The sequence below is a fragment of the Pelophylax lessonae genome, assembly GCF_965119305.1.
Source record: "Pelophylax lessonae genome assembly, chromosome: 11".
NCBI classification, from domain to species: Eukaryota; Metazoa; Chordata; class Amphibia; order Anura; family Ranidae; genus Pelophylax; species Pelophylax lessonae.
In genome coordinates, this window is record NC_138778.1 from 179,620,755 (window position 1) to 179,638,195 (window position 17,441).

The following is a 17,441-nucleotide window of genomic DNA, read 5'->3' on the forward strand; positions in this document are numbered from 1 at the left end:
TGGATTTATTCAAAATCGCCACTGCATGATCCACCTGAGGCGGCACACACCAACGCTCATCAGTGGTGGGTGTAAATGGATAACGCAGTTTGAACCTACTCGGCACAGCAAAAGGCTTCTTTAAATTGCGCCATTGCTCATCAACCGCGCGCTGAAATTCCGTAGAGCAAGGAAAAACCTGCGATGTTTTGCGTTTCCTTTGCGTACCATAAGAGGACATCAAAACAGGAGGACATGGTTCATCCTGCAAATGCAGCGTTTGCTTGATAGAAGTAATCAACTCATCCATGAGTGCAAGCTCTTCAGACGAGCCAGGGGGAGAATTATCAACCGCTTCCACCTCAGCCTCCCCCTCAGACCCCACAAGGTCTAGAGATGAGTGCGACCCTGAGAAGGACACTCCAGCCATAGCAGCCCCATCGCCCTCTGAATCAGAGGAAATAGACACTCTGGGCCGTTTTGTGGATCGATCAGCCACCAGCATCTGCACCTGAGCAGCCAAGTTTGCCACAATAGTAGCCAGATCAGCCCCCTCGGGGGAAGCAGCAGCCCCTTGGCCCCCCACCAAGGTGGGAGGAAACTTGCAATCCTGAGAATCCATGCCCCAGCAATATTAGGAGAAAAGGAGTACTGCCCCTTTAAGATCGAGGCGAGCTCAGCCCACCGCACTCACTGAATACACCGACCCCCACAGGGATAAGAACACTGGGCAAGGAATACAGGAAAAATGGAAAGGTAAAAACCTGGAGAGATCACACAGGCTGCTGCCACCGATCGCTGTCCCAGAGCAAAAGGAAGTGATGCAATGACTGACCGCCCCTATAAAGCCTATGTAAGGCTACACAAACATGGCCGCTCGGCTGAGGATTCCTTAGGCAAATAGAAAATGGCGCCGACATGTGGCCTGATCGATCGCCGCCAAAATGGCGGCGTTTGGCGCCAAAATGCTGCGCCTTACCACACAGGACCGGCCACCATAATTCTGCCGCAAAAAAATGGCGGGTCGCCGCACAGCATGCCTAAACCCAGACTGCTTCATGCATTCACCCAGCAGAGTGGGAGAGCCCCCCCCCTCGCAGCCCACACACAGGCAGCAAGTCCACACAGGAATCTGACAGGGAGCTCAGCAGCCACACAGACATGCAGGGTCACACAGTCCCAGACTGACACCCAAATAGACAGGTCCCCACATAGAGTTACACTTACCAGTCCGGATGGCGTGGGGAGCCTGCTCCAGCGACCAAACCGCTGCACTGAGGACAGGGAGTGTCGCAGCCATGACGCAGTGGAACTGCGGTGCGAAACCGCATTGGCGTCCAGTGAGGTAGATACCTCACAGGTAGCATCCCTGCAGCGAACAGGGATGGGTCGATCAATGTGCCAGGGAAACCTGCGCTGAACGCTCAATGGCAGGCTGGGAAGCCCCTGGCCCTGAGCCCTGGGATCCAGGGTGGCCAGTCCGAGACCCAGCTCCGCACGATCATCTTCATCCGAAGAAGCTAACTAATGCTGAAAATTAACAGCTAAGTAAAAGAAAGAGAAAAAGACTCAAAATAAAATCAAAAAGAGAATAGAGGCTGAGACTGAGAGCCCCAGCACAGGAACAGCCAGCCTACTCCTAAGCTAGGCATTAGAAACTGAGTTGGGAATGCAGGAAGCAGGGAGGTATTGACTGAGGGGACCACCCCTTAGGGGTGGGATATGCTAAAAGCTTTGATATTAATAAATTTTGTTGCCTAGCTACTCCTGCGGAGCAAAGGTCAATAACCCCCATTAGTGATGAATATGAAGTGGCGGCGACTGTCAGAGGACGTAAGAGAAATAAAGATTTTTGAAGGAAATTCTACTAGCTTATGGCCAGCTTTAATTCTCAGTTTAACATGCAGTATCTTGGAAGAGAGAGGGAAGGGTGCTGCAAAATGAGACTGGAGAGAGAGATTTACCTTCTTTTATGGTGTCAGGTCTAGTTTCATCCAGTAGTACTAATTTTTTCACTTTCTACCATCTTGGAAAATTACACAGCAAGTGGCATCTAACTTTATCTTGCTTTATTCATCTGAGTCCTATTAATATCTGGCCATGAACAGGCTGATAGGGAACGGCTTTTTTTGTGTTGAAAGGAAGATTGAAAGAATTTTTGATGAGTGTCCGTTTTGTGATACAAGTTTAGTTTCTACACTAGAGTAGTGTAATTATGAGTGAGCAGGGTGCAGCATGGTGTGTCGGCAAGCAGAGATCACGCAGAGGCCGAGAAGAATGAGAACAGTGTATTAAGAATGTCCCAACAATACACACATAGGTCCGGTAGGTAGGCACAGTCGATCAGAGCCACTTATGAAAATGAATCTGAGGAGCATATCCTGAGATGCTGCTGACATCTTTTCAACGAGGAGTGGGAATGAGGCGTGGCTGGCTGGGGTGGTAGACCTGTATGTGAAATTGCAGCAGAGAAAAATTCGTTTCCATTCCCTACCAGACAGAACTGTGAAAATCTTTGGGCTGGATGAAAAGAAATACATATTATTTTGGCAGGTAAAACTGTTCCCTTATACTGTATGTATTTCACCTAGCTATTTAGCTGTTTGCTAAGAGTGTTGTTTACAGGGCAGTGCATTCCTGAACCCTGCATTCTGTATGTAACGTACTCCCGAACTCTGCACTCTGAATGAAGCGCACTCCTGAACCCTGCACCTGGGTATTTAACAATGCCCCATTAAGACCCCCCCCCCCTCTACTGTTAGTTTAATATGGCCAAACCTATCATTTGATGCAGCATGGGGGGTTGTTGATGATGGTTGGTGCAGTTGAGGTGTGGTTGAGTTCCTGCACTTTTTCTCTGAATCCTAGTTGTTTATTTTCCTTACCTTTTAGAACGTATTACATAGTTAGTAGTTAGTAGTTGAGGTTGAAAAAGAGAATAGTGCATCCAGTTCAACCTGTGTAGCTGTGTGTGGCCGTAATACCCCTGAATGTTTTGATCCTTGAGATGTACTTCCAAGAGTCTTTTAAACGAAGCCATACTCCCCGCAGTTACTACCATTTGTGGCAGGGAATTCCACAGTCTTGTAGCCCTTACTGTAAAGAAACCCCTGCGTAGCTTGAGGTTAAAATGCTTCTCTTCTAATCGCAATCACATTGTATGGCCTCGTGTCCTCATGCATTCCTTGCGACTGAATAGTTTTTTTTCTATGTTGAGATCACCGTTGAGGTATTTGTAAATTGCTATCATGTCCCCTCTCAGGCGTCTCTTCTCCAGGGAGAATAAATTAAGCGATTGTAAACGCTCTTCATAATTAAGGTCCTCCAATCCCCTAATTAGTTTAGTTGCCCTTCTCTGGACTCTCTTCAGCTCCAACACATCCCTTCTGAGGACTGGCAACCAGAACCATATGAGGTCGGACCAGTGTTTTATAAAGTGGTAGGATTATAGTTTTATCTTTGGAATATCCCCTTTCTTATGCATGCTAATATTCTGCCAGCTTTGACAGCTGCAGCTTTACATTGCATGCTATTGCTAAGTCGGTCTTCCACTAAGACTGCCAGATCTTTCTCCATTTTTGATTCCCCCAGAGGTTCCCCCCCCTAAAGTGTATTGTTCTTTTATGTTTTTAGTCCCAAGTGCAATACCTTACACTTCTCCACATTAAACTTAATTTGCCATGTAGTTGCCCTCTCTGTTATTTTGTTCAGGTTCTGTAAGATTTCTGCCTCACTATGTGAAGTTATTGCCCTGCCCAATTTTGTGTCATCTGCAAAAACTGAGATCGAGCTACTGATCCCATCCTCAATGCTATTTATGAATAAACTGAACAAACTGAGTATGTGTTTTTTATTACCACCCTTTGGACACGCCCCTTTAACCAGTTCCGCAGTTCCGTATCCAAGAACAAACCTTTTGGTCGATGCCTGCCGACCTTATTTTATAAATTAAGCGTTTGTGGGAAACTGTATCAAACGCCTTAGCAAAATCCAGGTACACCACATCCACAGGACTCCCCCCTGTCTAGCTCACAGCTCACCTCCTCATAGAATGTTAACAGATTGGTTTGACAAGAATGCCCTTTTGTAAACCCGTGCTGATTACTGCTGATGATGTTGTTGTCTTTAGCAAACTCTTGGATAAAGTCCTTCCAGAAGTTTACATACTATTGACGTCAGGCTGACCGGCCTATAATTTCCCAGGATATGCCTCTGCCCTTTTTTGAATATCGGTACCACATTAGCTTTCCTCCAGCCACCTGGTACAGTTCCTGTCAAAATACTGTCAGTAAAGATCAGGAACAGTTGTCTAGATATAACATTACTGAGTTTTTTCAGTCAGTACTCTCGGATGTACGCCATCCGGGCCTGGTGTATTATTTTCAAAAGAACAACAGTTGCACTTTAACATAGGTGACCATTTGCTTTCTTGCAGAAATTGTTCTTGGAAGCCCAATCATCTCAAGCAAGGGCATGGTAAGTACTGAATGTGGAATGAATCTGTTGAGAAGTCTTAGGACATGATGTCCAGCACAATGCACTGACCTACAATTCAAGGTGTTGAGCTGGGCAGTTTGTGTACTGCCCAGCTCAAGTACATTATTTTATCAAATATACTGTAGTTCGATAAGTACAGAATTTGTGACAACACTGCCAGCAAGTCATTTCCAAATGACTAGTGAGTGGACACACTGGATGCCTTTGCTGCCATTGTGCTACAAGCTGGGCGTCCACTGTGCCCCCAAGTGCCTTTAAGGAGGGTTGGGCTACCTCCAGGCTCACCTGCCCCCCTATCTATCCATTAGAGTGCATGTGCTGCCACTGTGGGGAGACTCTCACAAATTTACATGAGTTAGGACTGCAGGTAATACAGGGTTCCATGAAGTGGCCCTGCAGCTTACAAATGTGTTTGCAAATGTGTGCTAACTAAACCCCAGTTTTTAACGCATACTGTTAGACAGGTTAATTTGGTTGGTAAGCAAAGTGGTTGGTGAATTGAGCTGGAATTTTTTTCTGTTTTTGTCTCACATTTCCAAATGATTTGTTGGTGCCTAAACTTTTTGATTACAAATAAGCTATTGGCAGGATTTGATAAACGCCTAGATTTAAAGTGGAGTTCCGCTCAAAAGTGGAACTTCTGCTTATCTGTCTCCTCCCCCCCCCCTTCTGGTGCCACAATTGGCACCTTGGAGGGGGGAGCGGGTACCTGTTTTTGACAGGTACCCTGTCCCCATTTCCGTCTGACTTTGCCACGGCGAGGTTCAGCCCCCTACTCCTCCCTCTGCTTCGTGGCCAATTACCGAGCACAGCGCGCTTTGGCTTCACGGCCAGGTTCCCACACCGACAATGGCGGCGGCAGCACCCGACCCGACAGCCGATGGAAACATTGGCTGCGGTGCTGATGTTGCTGGACTCCAGGACAGGTAAGTGTGCTAATATTATGTATATTATGTGTAGCTGCTGACTTTTAATTTTTGGAGGGGGGGGGGAATGGAACTCTGCTTTAAGTATAAAATCAACCATGCTGAGAGATGCATATTCTTTATAGTATATGCCAAACCTCTTGCCGTTACATCCAGCATGAAATATTAAATAATTTGTTTGTAGACTAAAATCAATGTCTTCTCTATCACAGGTTGAAATCTTTTCAAACGGAAAAAAAATGTTTACCTTCGGAGGAGAACAGGTGAGTATAATGACAAGTAAGTCGGCGGTCCCATTACAGATGGATCTTATCTGTAAACAACCAGCTGCTTTAAACAAAATTGCTTCAAGCAGAAAGGTTACTTAGATTATGGTAAGAATTATCGACCGACATAAAACAGTGGACCTTAAGGCTCCATGTACACGGGACGCTGGAAATGGCCGTTTAGGAGCAGTTGGGCGTTTTTTTTCAGAAGCCCCTGAACCCATCTACATGTTATCTTATCTGTCCATGTACACCAGGTCGTTTACAGTCATTTGCAGGCAGTTGCATTCAGGGACTGTTTTTAGAACGCAATTATTTGCGTTCGAACGTGTGTTTCCCGGCGTTTCAAACGCACAAACGCGTCCGAACGCGTCTGAACGCGTCCGAACGCGATGACCCGCGTTTAGCATTCGCGTTTTTCCATTTTAAAGGGGAATAATTTTTTTGACCTCTAGGAACGCTTCTAAACGCAAACGCCCGCAAACGCCGCTAAACGCCCGCTAAACGCGGGTACAAACGCGACTGAACGGACGTTTCAAACGTCCTAAAAATTCCAGCATTCAAAGGGACTTTTAACAACGTCCCGTGTACATGGAGCCTATGTATCAAGTAAGAAAAGAAAGAGGTGTACTGGTAAACCATTATGTAATAAGAGATCCCCTATGCTAGACAGCGAGGAAGCGATGAAAGCTGAAACAGAGAGCTATTAACATTTATAAGCTAGGTTAAAAAGAAATGTCTTTTCAATCAAAAGAAAGAATTAAAAAAAAAAGATTGGAAACCTACATATACAGAATCCTATACCCCAGAAAGGCGAAAAAAATCAAGAGGAAGGCAAAAAAAACACTTAAAACAGAGATAGTTGATCCAGGGAATATCCAATAGCCTTAGAGGCTCAGGAATTTTTTTTTTCCTATTGAAGCAATTTGGACTATGTTTACTAAGAATTATTTTTACCTTTCTGAATTACCTGTGGGTATAGGGTTCTGTAAATGCAGTTTTACAATTTATTATTTTTTTTTTTCTTTTGGTTGAACTGGATGGGCTTGTGCCTTTTACCTAACTATGTTACCATGTAAGAAAGTGGTAAGTAATAATGAGATTGGTTATGTTGGCCCATGAGCCTTTTTGGCCAGAGCACTGGCTAATATTTTGTTTTTTAAATATTTGTAACTGGTACATGGGAAGAAATGTTATTGATTCAGTCTGGAAAGTTATATCCACCTTATGACCAGACCATGTTTTGCTATTCAGCACTGTGATATTTTAACTGGCAATTGCTCAGTCATGCAACACTGTACCCAAATGAAATTTCTATACTTTTTTTCTTACATATAGAGCTTTCTTTTATTGGTATTTGATCACAACTGGGTTTTTTTATTTTTTATTACATAAAAGCAGAAAGACCAAAAACTTTGCAGGAAAAATAAACTACATTTTCCACTTATAGAATGTATCCAAATAAATCACATTTCTTCATAAAATTTAAGCCAAAATGTATTCTGCCATATATCTTTGGTAAAAAAAAATCCTAGAAAATGTATAATAATTGGTTTGTGTGGAAGGTAAAGCATCTACAAACTATGATATATATCCTGGAATTTATGCAGGTTTTAAGCAGCCCTGTCTTTCTGACTGCCTATCACATTTCTAGTGTGACTGTGATAATGTGGCGGGCAATCAGGGACTGGTGCTAATTCACACTGGCTGGGAGGGACACTAACTGACTCTAACACTATCTGAAGTCGCTAGTAGAACTAATGCAGTGATCAGTGATAATACTGTCACTGTAGTAATGGCACTGGCTGGGTGACAGGGGTGATCGGGAGAGCAATCAAGGGGTTAACTGTGTGCCTAACAAGTGTTTGTGTGCTGATTTTACTCACAGACTGGCTGGCTTTTCTCCTCAATCTCAGCTCTCAACAGTAAGAGTCGGTTCACACTATGGCGATACGACTTCGGGGCGACTTGAACAAGTCGCCGTGCACCGCAACTTCGGCGCGGCTTGCACTGACTTCACATAATGGAAGTCAATACAAGTCGCTCCGACTTCGGCCAAAAGTAGTGCAGGAACCTTTTTCTAAGTCAGAGCGACTTGAGTCGCTCCTATTAGAACGGTTCCCATTGCACAGAATGGAGCACGACTTGTCAGGCGGCCAAGTCGCCTGACAAGTCGGAGTAGTGTGAGCCTCGGTTCACATTACTGCGGCTGCGGCGTTCGCATGTAATGTCGGAGCGCACTGCTCCTTCATTACATGCGATCGGCTGTGCGGTGCGAGTTTAGCCATACACTTTGTATGGCTAAATTCGCACCGCACCCGCAGCAAACACGCACAGGGACCCTTTTTGGCAGCCGCATCAGGATCGGATCGCACAGCGGTTCACACTTGTGCGATCCGATCCTGTGCGAACTGCAAGATCGCACTGCGATATGCGATCAAACTGGGGGTGTCGTTAAGATTACATTGACACCCCCAGCGTATCGCATATGGCAGTGTGAACTGCCGGGGGTGCGTTTGCGATGCAGGAACAGGCTGCGGATTCGCAGCCTTCCCGCATTGCTTAAGTGTGAACCGGGACTCAACCGGCACTTACTGAGATCAGGGAGAAATAACCAGCCAGATCTTTGTTCTGTGTTTATAAACACGGTGATCTCTGTGCTGTGGTTGTTCAAAGCCATCAGCAGATTCACAGCCAAAATCATTGGCTGTGAGCCTGCTGACAAAACAGCAGAGGGGCACACGCACATGCCAGTAAATATGGGAAAGCTGTTGGCCAGCAATAAAAGCCAGCAGTAAAAGTTAAACTGCTGATCAGAAAGGGGTTAATAAAATATTTTACTATTTGCTTTTAATAGTTTTTTTACTTGTTCTTATTGGGTTGTTGCAGCTGTTTAGAAGGGACTTTTTGTTTTTTTTTGTTGGTCTCTACATGGTTGCTGTGTAGTCCACCCATTCTGCTCTCCTTGCCTCTCTAGCGGCGCCCTCACACTCTAAAACCAAGTGAAGAGAATCTTATCAATGGGGTCACAGAATGCTATATATGACCTTGTAGAGCTTCTTATCCAATCTAAAAATTGGTACCATAAAAATAAAATGGCTGATGTTGGATTATAAAAAACAGGGAAATCAGGGGCTTCTTAAAACCATCATATGAGGCTGGAGCATAACTAGATTTAGATAGCGTAGGAAGGTCAAGCAGTTTTACGGCCCTCCTAGAAAATTTATTTCAGGAATAGAAAATAAAAAAAAAAAAACCTACCCTTCAGATAGACATGGCACATTCCATGAGCAATACTGACAGTGACAAAAACTGTACAAAGTAAAAGTGATTTTGCAGGTAAGTAGTGGACATTATAATACACAACTCCTGGGGCCAGAGTGTATATGTGACCAGATGGCCTCCCTAGTTGATTTATAGGATAGTTACATAGGACTATATAGCTGCTTAAAAATAGCATGTTCTCTTTATTTGAGTGAAACTCTCTCTTTTAATGGCATACCCAACATATGACGTGTTCAGTCTTTATGTTGTGTTTTCTGCAGACCGCCTCCTATTTTGGCCATACAGTAGCCGTTACAGACATCAATGGAGATGGGTGAGTCTTGAAACAAAATGAATTTGTTGCATAATATAATTTCACATGAATGCAGAGACATCTAGTGTTATAGTCTGATTTACTACTGATTCAGAATCAAGAAAACGTATTTTTCCTATATTTTAGGAAACAAGCTTTCAGTAGCTTTAACCACTTAAGCCCTGGAAGATTTTACCCCCTTCCTGACCAGGCCCTATTTTGCGATTCGGCTTTGCGTGATTTTAACGGACAATTGCGCGATCGTGCGACGCTGTACCTAAACGAATTTGACGTCCTTTTTTTTCCCACAAACAGAGCTTTCTTTTGGTGGTATTTGATCACCTGTGCGATTTTTTGATCATGTGCTATAAACAAAGAAATAGCGACAATTTTGCAAAAATAACAATATTTTTCACGTTTTTTTATATGAAATTCCCCCCCAAAAAAATGTAAAAATTAAAATTTCTCTATCGCTCATTGACAGACGTAGTCCTCGGTGATACAGCACCTTCGGGTTATGTTGCCTCCACAGGAGCAGGACTAGACAGGAAATTAAAATGCTCTGGCCACACCCTAGGGGCAGTCCCAGAGGGTATATCCTCTCTCTCTCTGCCTCAGCAAATCAGTTATTTTCTGTCTAGTTAGGAGTAAGGACCTAGATACCTTGCTGGGATCTTCGGTCCTGGCAAGATTTTTTTTAAAAAGATTTTTTAGACAGCTTTTTTCTCCAGTGTTCCTGTGAGATCTTCAAGCAAGAAAGCTGAACTGGGCGACGGGCTGGATGTTGAGATCCGGTGGTCACCCCAGTTCAGCCTACGAGCGCGTGCAGGCCATAGCTCCGCGCTGGGTCGGCCGCGACAAAGTCCCATTAAGGGACTGACCCCGCGAGTTAAACGTCTCGCTGAAACGCCAAAGACCATGAGTCACGGCGTCCGTATTGGTCGACAGCCCTCCCGCCCCGGTGGAGAGGGGTACTGTCAGGAGTTGGTGCCCGCCTGGTTCCGGTATGGTGAGTAGTATGTTCCCCCTTTTCCCCCTGACGGGTCTTGTGGTGAACGCGGGCCCCTCTCTGTATGGTAAGATAGAGTCCCCCTCTATCCTATAACATGACACAGATCCCCCTACTTTGAGTGTGATTTTATGTGCAAAAAGCCAGGAGGCTTGGTTTGGGAGCTAACAATCTAATTGTATACATGTTTAAAAGATTGTAATCAGTGGCAGTCTGGGAATCTTACTGTGATAAGAATAAGGTACCTACCAGTCAGAAGCCACGGACATGTAGACTGCCTTCCTAGTCAAATCTCCAGCTATAGCAGGCCTTCCGAAGGCCATGAGGTCCGCCAGGGCCGGTACCGCCAACCACGCCAAAAATCCCCATGCAGAGATAGTGTTGTGTGCCCTGCAGCACACCGCTATTCGGTACAGGCCGCCGCCATTTTTTTTTTTTGCTGGATTGCACGAGCCGCCATTTTGGCGTAGCCTCGTGTCTCCAGCATGGGGGCGGCCATGTTTGAGGTGATCCAAACACCTCGTGGAGCTAGGGGAGGCGCCGGAAGGCGTGCAGAGGGGCGGAGCCGCCTCCTTTCTTCCTGGGCAGCCAGCCAAAAGACTTCCTGTTTGTCAAGACAGCGCTGTAACCTGTTGCAGTTAAACTCTGAGCATCAAGTGGTGAGCCTGGGGGTCTATCTCTCTCTCTTTCTCTCTCGATCGATAGGGATCCCTAGCAGGTAACACTAAGGGGCTTTTGTGGCGCTGGGGGTCTGTGAAAAAAAAAAAAAAAAAAGTTTTTTATTTTTGAATTATATTATCCGGGAAGTTACTGGAATAATCATGGACCCTGCCACACAAATTCCCCCACCTGTTTCCCTCGAGGGGGCCACGGGACCCGCCGGTGCACAGAGTGTAGAGGCATTTACAGCAATTTTGGAGTCTATGGTGGCTCGGGTGGAGGCGGCCTGTCAGGGACGAGGGTCAAGGAAGCGACCCCCGCCTACCCCTATATTATCTGACACCTCTGACTCAGATTCAGAGATGGTCACTGCAGTTGCAGGTCCCTCTGCAAGGGCTGTTACCTCAGGTAAAACTCCCTCAGACAGTGAGGAGGACGTTTCTTCTCCCGCTATAATTCAGGAAGAAGCATTGGTGGACGCACTAGTTGTGGCAGTGCAGGAAACCTTAAAACTTGAGGTTTTACCAGCAGAAGCAACTGATACAGAGATTCCTTTTGGTACTAACAAGCCCATCAAAACGGTGAAGGTTTTTCCTGTACCCAAGTGTTTTGGTAATAAGATTAAAGGAGAATGGGAGCATTCTAAACGTACCTTTACTATTTCCAAGCGTATTGCTAGACGCTATCCGTTTGAGGAATCCATCATTAAGAAATGGACGGTACCACCAGTGGTGAATCCACCTATTTCCAGGCTGAATAAAGCCACGGTTATCCCAGTGGAGGACACTTCGTCCTTTAAGGAGACGGTGGATCGAAAGATGGAAGCAGAGTCCCGCACCATCTTCTCTCTGATAGGGTCAGCATTTAGACCAGTAATTGTTATTGGTCTAGTTTCCCAGACACTTACGGAATGGGCGAGATTGGTACGCCAAGACCTTAGGGGAAAAGATATTCCCCAGGAAACATCTGATTTGATGGAACAGATTATACAAGGGCTACAGTTTATCTGTGACGCAGCCTTGGACACTACTCCCCTATTAGGGCATGCATCTATGTCAGCGGTAATCCTCAGACGTGTGCTGTGGTTAAAATGCTGGTCAGCTGACCTAGGTTCCAAAAAGACCTTGACGAATCTCCCCTTTCAGGGGAATCGTCTATTTGGGGCCACCCTAGATGAAATCAGTAGGATGCCACTGGGGGCAAGAGCACTTTTTTGCCACAGGCTGCTAAAGCTAAGGGACCTCGCAACAAGCGAGGACCTTTCTTTACCGCCCATAAAGGGTTCGCACGCCCGGCTGGAACAAGCGGGAAAGGCAAGACTCCTCCCAGGAGGGTTCAAGAAAGGCTGGTCGGACAAACAGAGGACCAACTCAGCCAAACCCGAAGCAAAGGAGTACACAGCCTGAAGGTGCGCCCCCACCCGGTTTGAGGGTGGGGGATGTTTTCACCGGTATTCAGGACATTAGATCGAGCATCAACTACTACTACCGGCGCAATTCTTCCCTTCCAACATTTAAGTACTACAGGGAGCGGTAGTCACCGTTCCCTGAATAGATCTTTTCCTTTACCTTTTCCTAAGATTAGTCTCAATTCCCCACAGGAATCGGATCTGGTTGACCAGACAGGCCAAGAAGCCTCTAGCCGGGTGACTTCGGTCCCTGAGGTTCAACCAGAAAAGATCACCCTTCCTGATAGCAATCAGGTATCTGATAAATGTGTGGGAACAGAAAACGACCAGACTTTCTCGGATGGTCGGGGCCAGATAGCTCTAGGGACGCCTGGTTCAGATCCAGTCAGCACCAGTGGTCCTAGAAATTCTAGGCTGGCCTCGTCAAGCCGGCCTGGCCGACTTGGACAGGCTAGTCGCAGACGTTCCGTGGGAACTTCGTCTCAGGGAGTGTCTGTGGTCTCAAGGACCAATTTACCATCGTGCTTTAAAGTCGCTGGTTTTAATGGCCTGGCCATTGAGACCCAAGTACTGAAGGACAGAGGTTTGTCAGCTTCAGTCATTCCTACCCTTATTAAAGCAAGGAAAGCGACTTCCAGCAAGGTCTATTATCACACTTGGAAGACTTATATTGCGTGGTGCGAATCTTTAGGATTTCCTCCACGTACCTATTCGGTGACTCGAATATTGGCTTTTTTGCAACAAGGGGTTGAGCAGAAGCTAGCCTTGAGCACCATCAAGGGTCAAGTTTCAGCATTAGCAATCTTCTTTCAGAAACCTTTAGCTACCAAGTCCTTGGTGCGGAATTTCATCCAGGGGGTGCGGCACCTGGCTCCACCAGTCCGCGCGCCCTTACCGCCCTGGGATCTTAATTTAGTTTTGTCGGTTCTACAGAAACCTCCCTTTGAAAACATCAGGGAGATTCCCTTGTTTACTTTATCCCAGAAGGTGGCCTTCTTGGTGGCTATCACTTCTGCTCGCAGGGTGTCAGAACTGGCTGCATTATCATGCCAGTCCCCATACCTAGTGATTCATAGGGATAAGGTAGTACTTCATCCTAAGCCATCCTTTCTTCCTAAGGTGGTTTCAGATTTTCATCTGAATGAAGATATTGTACTACCTTCCTTGTGTCCTCAGCCCAAGCATCATCGGGAACATGCGTTGCATTCCTTGAATGTGGTTCGGGCAATCAGAGTATACCTGAAAGCTACGGAATCATTCCGTAAGACGGATTCACTTTTTGTGATCACGGATGGCCCCAGAAAGGGTTTGCCTGCATCTGCCGCGACCATTGCCAAATGGATTAGACAGACGGTGGTACAGGCTTATTCTATTAAGGGTCAGAGTCCTTCGTTCCCTGTTAGGGCGCACTCCACTCGAGCGCTCAGTACTTCCTGGGCCTTTCGCCATCAGGCGTCAGTGGTCCAGGTATGTAAGGCGGCCACCTGGTCGTCGGTACATACCTTTACAAAATTCTATAAAATTGATGTGACGGCATCGGCGGATGCCTCATTTGGCCGCAAGGTTTTGCAGGCCGCAATTTGAGGAGACCGGTGGTCTACCTCGAGGGTTTTTTTCTGTTTGAAAAATTTCTTTTTTGTTGAGTCTCATCATTAAGGATGAGCATTGTAAACTTCTAGTTGGCACCGGTTGGGCCTTCTAGATTGGGATTTGATTTCCATTTTCCCACCCCTCATTTGTGATACTGCTCTGGGACGTCCCGAAGGTGCTGTATCACCGAGGACTACGTCTGTCAATGAGCGATAGAGAAAAATGGATTTTTGTAAAATCTTACCATAAAATCCTTTTCTCTTAGCTCATTGACAGACGTAGTCCCCGCCCCTCTGTTTTGGAGTTGGGTTGGGTTAAAATCTCTAAAGACTGCTTTTTGACATAACTGATTTGCTGAGGCAGAGAGAGAGAGGATATACCCTCTGGGACTGCCCCTAGGGTGTGGCCAGAGCATTTTAATTTCCTGTCTAGTCCTGCTCCTGTGGAGGCAACATAACCCGAAGGTGCTGTATCACCGAGGACTACGTCTGTCAATGAGCTAAGAGAAAAGGATTTTACGGTAAGATTTTACAAAAATCCATTTTTTTTAACATTTGTTGCCAATTTGTTTTCTGCTACATATGTTTGGTAAAAAAAAATCACAATAAGCGTATTTTGATTGGTTTGCGCAAAAGTTATTGCGTTTACCAACTAAGGGAAAGATTTTTGTCATTTTTGTTGTTTTTTTTTTTTTTTGTAACGAGTAATGACGGCGATCTGCGATTTTTTATGAGGGACTGCGACATTGCGGTGGACAGATCGGACCCTTGACTGCCATTTTTTACACTTTTGGGGGTACCAGTGACATTACTACAGTAATCAGTGCTATATATATGCACTGTTACTGTAAAAAATGACACTGGCAGGGAAGGGGTTAACTTTATTGGAGAATGAGGGGTTTAGTGTGTCCCTAGGGGCGTGTTTCTAACTGTGCAGGGATGTGGCTTTACATGTAACAGCAGAGATCTACGGTCCTACATAGCAGGACCGTTAGAACTCTGCTGTTACAAAGGGAAGAATGACAGGCGGCTTTGTTTACATTAGCCGCCTGCCTTTCTCCCTTCACAGCGGACGATCGCGAGTGACCGGCAGACATCGGGTCCGCCGGTCACACGCGCGGATTTGTTAGGGTATGAGCGGGGGCGGGAGCGCGCCTCCGGCGGTGCGCGCTCGCCCCCTATTGGCTCACAGGCTAGTGACGTACCGGTACGTCACTTTGCCTGGCCGGGGCTGACCGCCGCAGTATATGTACTTGCGGCGGTCGGCAAGCGGTTAAGAAAATAACGTGTTTTGAATTGTATTATGGGTTTATACAATGATTTATTAGATAGCCCCTACTTGATTTGATATTTGTGAGAATGGAGATCTGCTGGTGCCAATATTGAGCACCTGAGCTAACAGGGTGCCAAGAATAAACTCAAAGGAAATTGCTGGGTACATCTGGGTCCTTAGCCATTGGTTGGGGATTACTTTATTAGAGTATAAACTTTATTCAAATGGATGCCGACCCAAGCTTGTGGTCCTGATATATCAATATTTTCTGTGTTGGAATTGGTGTTGTTTTCACCCAATAAACAGGTTTAATGTTACATTACCGGTAGCGGAGTAAGAGTTTGAACTTGAATGATAGTGGAGTAAGAATATATTGATATATTTGATCTTTGCTTTTCAGTCAGAATGACAGCTACTGTACAAAAGCTCTTCACCCTTGTTGACATCTATTCTATATATTTACTTGCAGGCTTGATGATCTACTGGTGGGAGCTCCCCTTTTCATGGAGCGCAGGTCAGGTGGAAAGTTCCTGGAAGTTGGGCAAGTCTACATATACCTGCAGAAGAGATTTTTGGACAAGAATCCACAGATTCTTAGGGGAAATCGAGTGTATGGACGTTTTGGTGCATCCATTGCTCCTCTAGGGGACCTGGATCAAGATGGATACAATGGTATCAGATGACCTTTTTGTCTGTAATCTAAAAAAAAAAAAAACACATGCTTTCTTCCAAAGATAGTTATAAAGCCAGGTTGGAAAGAGATACGTCCAATAAATTCAACTGTAAGAAAATATAAATCTTAATTAATAAAAATAATAGCTCACATCATAACCCCTAACCATAAGTTGATCCAGAAGAAGTAAAAATAAAAATCTTTACATTGCCTTTATAGGAGCTTAGCGCCCTTTTAAGAGTTGGACCATTTTAAAGTGTTTGTTACCCCAACACTTCATATTCCTGACATGTGCCTGCTGTAACATGTACTTGTATGAGAAAGTATCCTGTTTTCTTTGTATTACTTCCTTTATGTGAAATCCCTGGTAATTCTGTCAGTCGTTCTGCTTACCTATTAGAAACTGACCGCACTAAGCATGAGAGCATACCAAGGTCAGTTCTCTAGCTATGCTGGGAATTCAGTGTGCTCTCCTCCAATGTTCAGACTTGTCCTGACATGCCCCCCCGCACATCCATTCACTGGGAAGATCAGTGTACTGCTGCATCTCCTCCTCCCCCCAGCTCCTAGGGCTCACGCACACTGCAGCTCAATGCAGCTCAAAAAAAAAAAGCTGCTTTTACAGGCATTTGGGCTTTTATTTCTCTGCCTAAAAGCTTAAGAAGCTTGTGCTCTTTTGCACATTTTTTCGAGCTTCTTCAAGCTTATTTGAGCTTTCTTGAGCATAAGCATTTTTTTTTTTTTTCACAAACCCTCCCCTTAGCTCATTTTATCTTTTTTTTTTTTTTTTTTGTGCTTTCCCATTTTTTTATGCCTTTTTCCTGGGTTCTTGGGCACTTAGACACCTTTTCTGCTCGAAAGCTCCTCTCAAAACGTGGGTTTGGTTGTTTTTTTTTTTTTTTTTTTTTTTCCTGCCTTTAAGAACATATGCCTGTAAACACATGAAAAAGCCACAGTGTGCATGTACACATTGGCTAACATGGAGGAAGGGTTTCCAGGCAGAAACAACAAGAGCTCAAAAAAAGCTCAAACAATGGTAGGAGCAGCTTATTTGAGCTTCTTTGAGTTGCAGTGTGCATGAGCCCTTATGCAGCTGAGAACAGAGGGAATGATATCACTTATAAAAAGGGGAAAAAAAGGTATTTATAATGTTTTTTGCCTTTAATTTCTGTTTTAAACTAAATGGGCTGTTTTACAAGGTGATTGTTTACAATCACTTTAATTTTTTTTTAAAATGTTTTTAAAATTAGTGTTGAATTGACTAACCTTTGTCTTCTTATATCTAAAATCCATAACTGGTTAAAGGTCAAATGAATACACAGAAGGAGAGTGTGACACCTTGTGAAGGCCGTGATGGTGTTTGGAGCTTGAAATCTCCACTCTATTGTTGCATAGTTACACAGTTACATAGTTTGTGAGGTTGAAAAAAGAAATCAGTCCATCCAGTTCATCCTGTGATGTGTGTGTGTGTGATTGTTGTTAACCGTACATTGTATACCCCTGTATGTTGTGGTCTTTAAGGTGCCCATCAAATAGTTTTTTGCTCCCTGCTGATACGACTGCTTGTGGAAGAGAATTCCACAT

The 17,441-nt window shown here is 45.0% G+C and overlaps 1 protein-coding gene across 1 annotated transcript in view; it reads left to right on the forward strand.

Annotated features, from left to right (window-relative positions):
* Positions 1 to 17,441, forward strand: part of LOC309566191 (integrin alpha-IIb-like) — a 110,297-nt gene that overhangs the window by 57,516 nt on the left and 35,340 nt on the right. The window contains exons 9-12 of the mRNA XM_082271277.1: positions 4,415 to 4,455; positions 5,615 to 5,665; positions 9,214 to 9,266; positions 15,654 to 15,856. Of these exons, the coding sequence (XP_082127403.1) occupies positions 4,415 to 4,455; positions 5,615 to 5,665; positions 9,214 to 9,266; positions 15,654 to 15,856 (348 nt within the window). The remainder of the gene's footprint in view (positions 1 to 4,414; positions 4,456 to 5,614; positions 5,666 to 9,213; positions 9,267 to 15,653; positions 15,857 to 17,441) is intronic.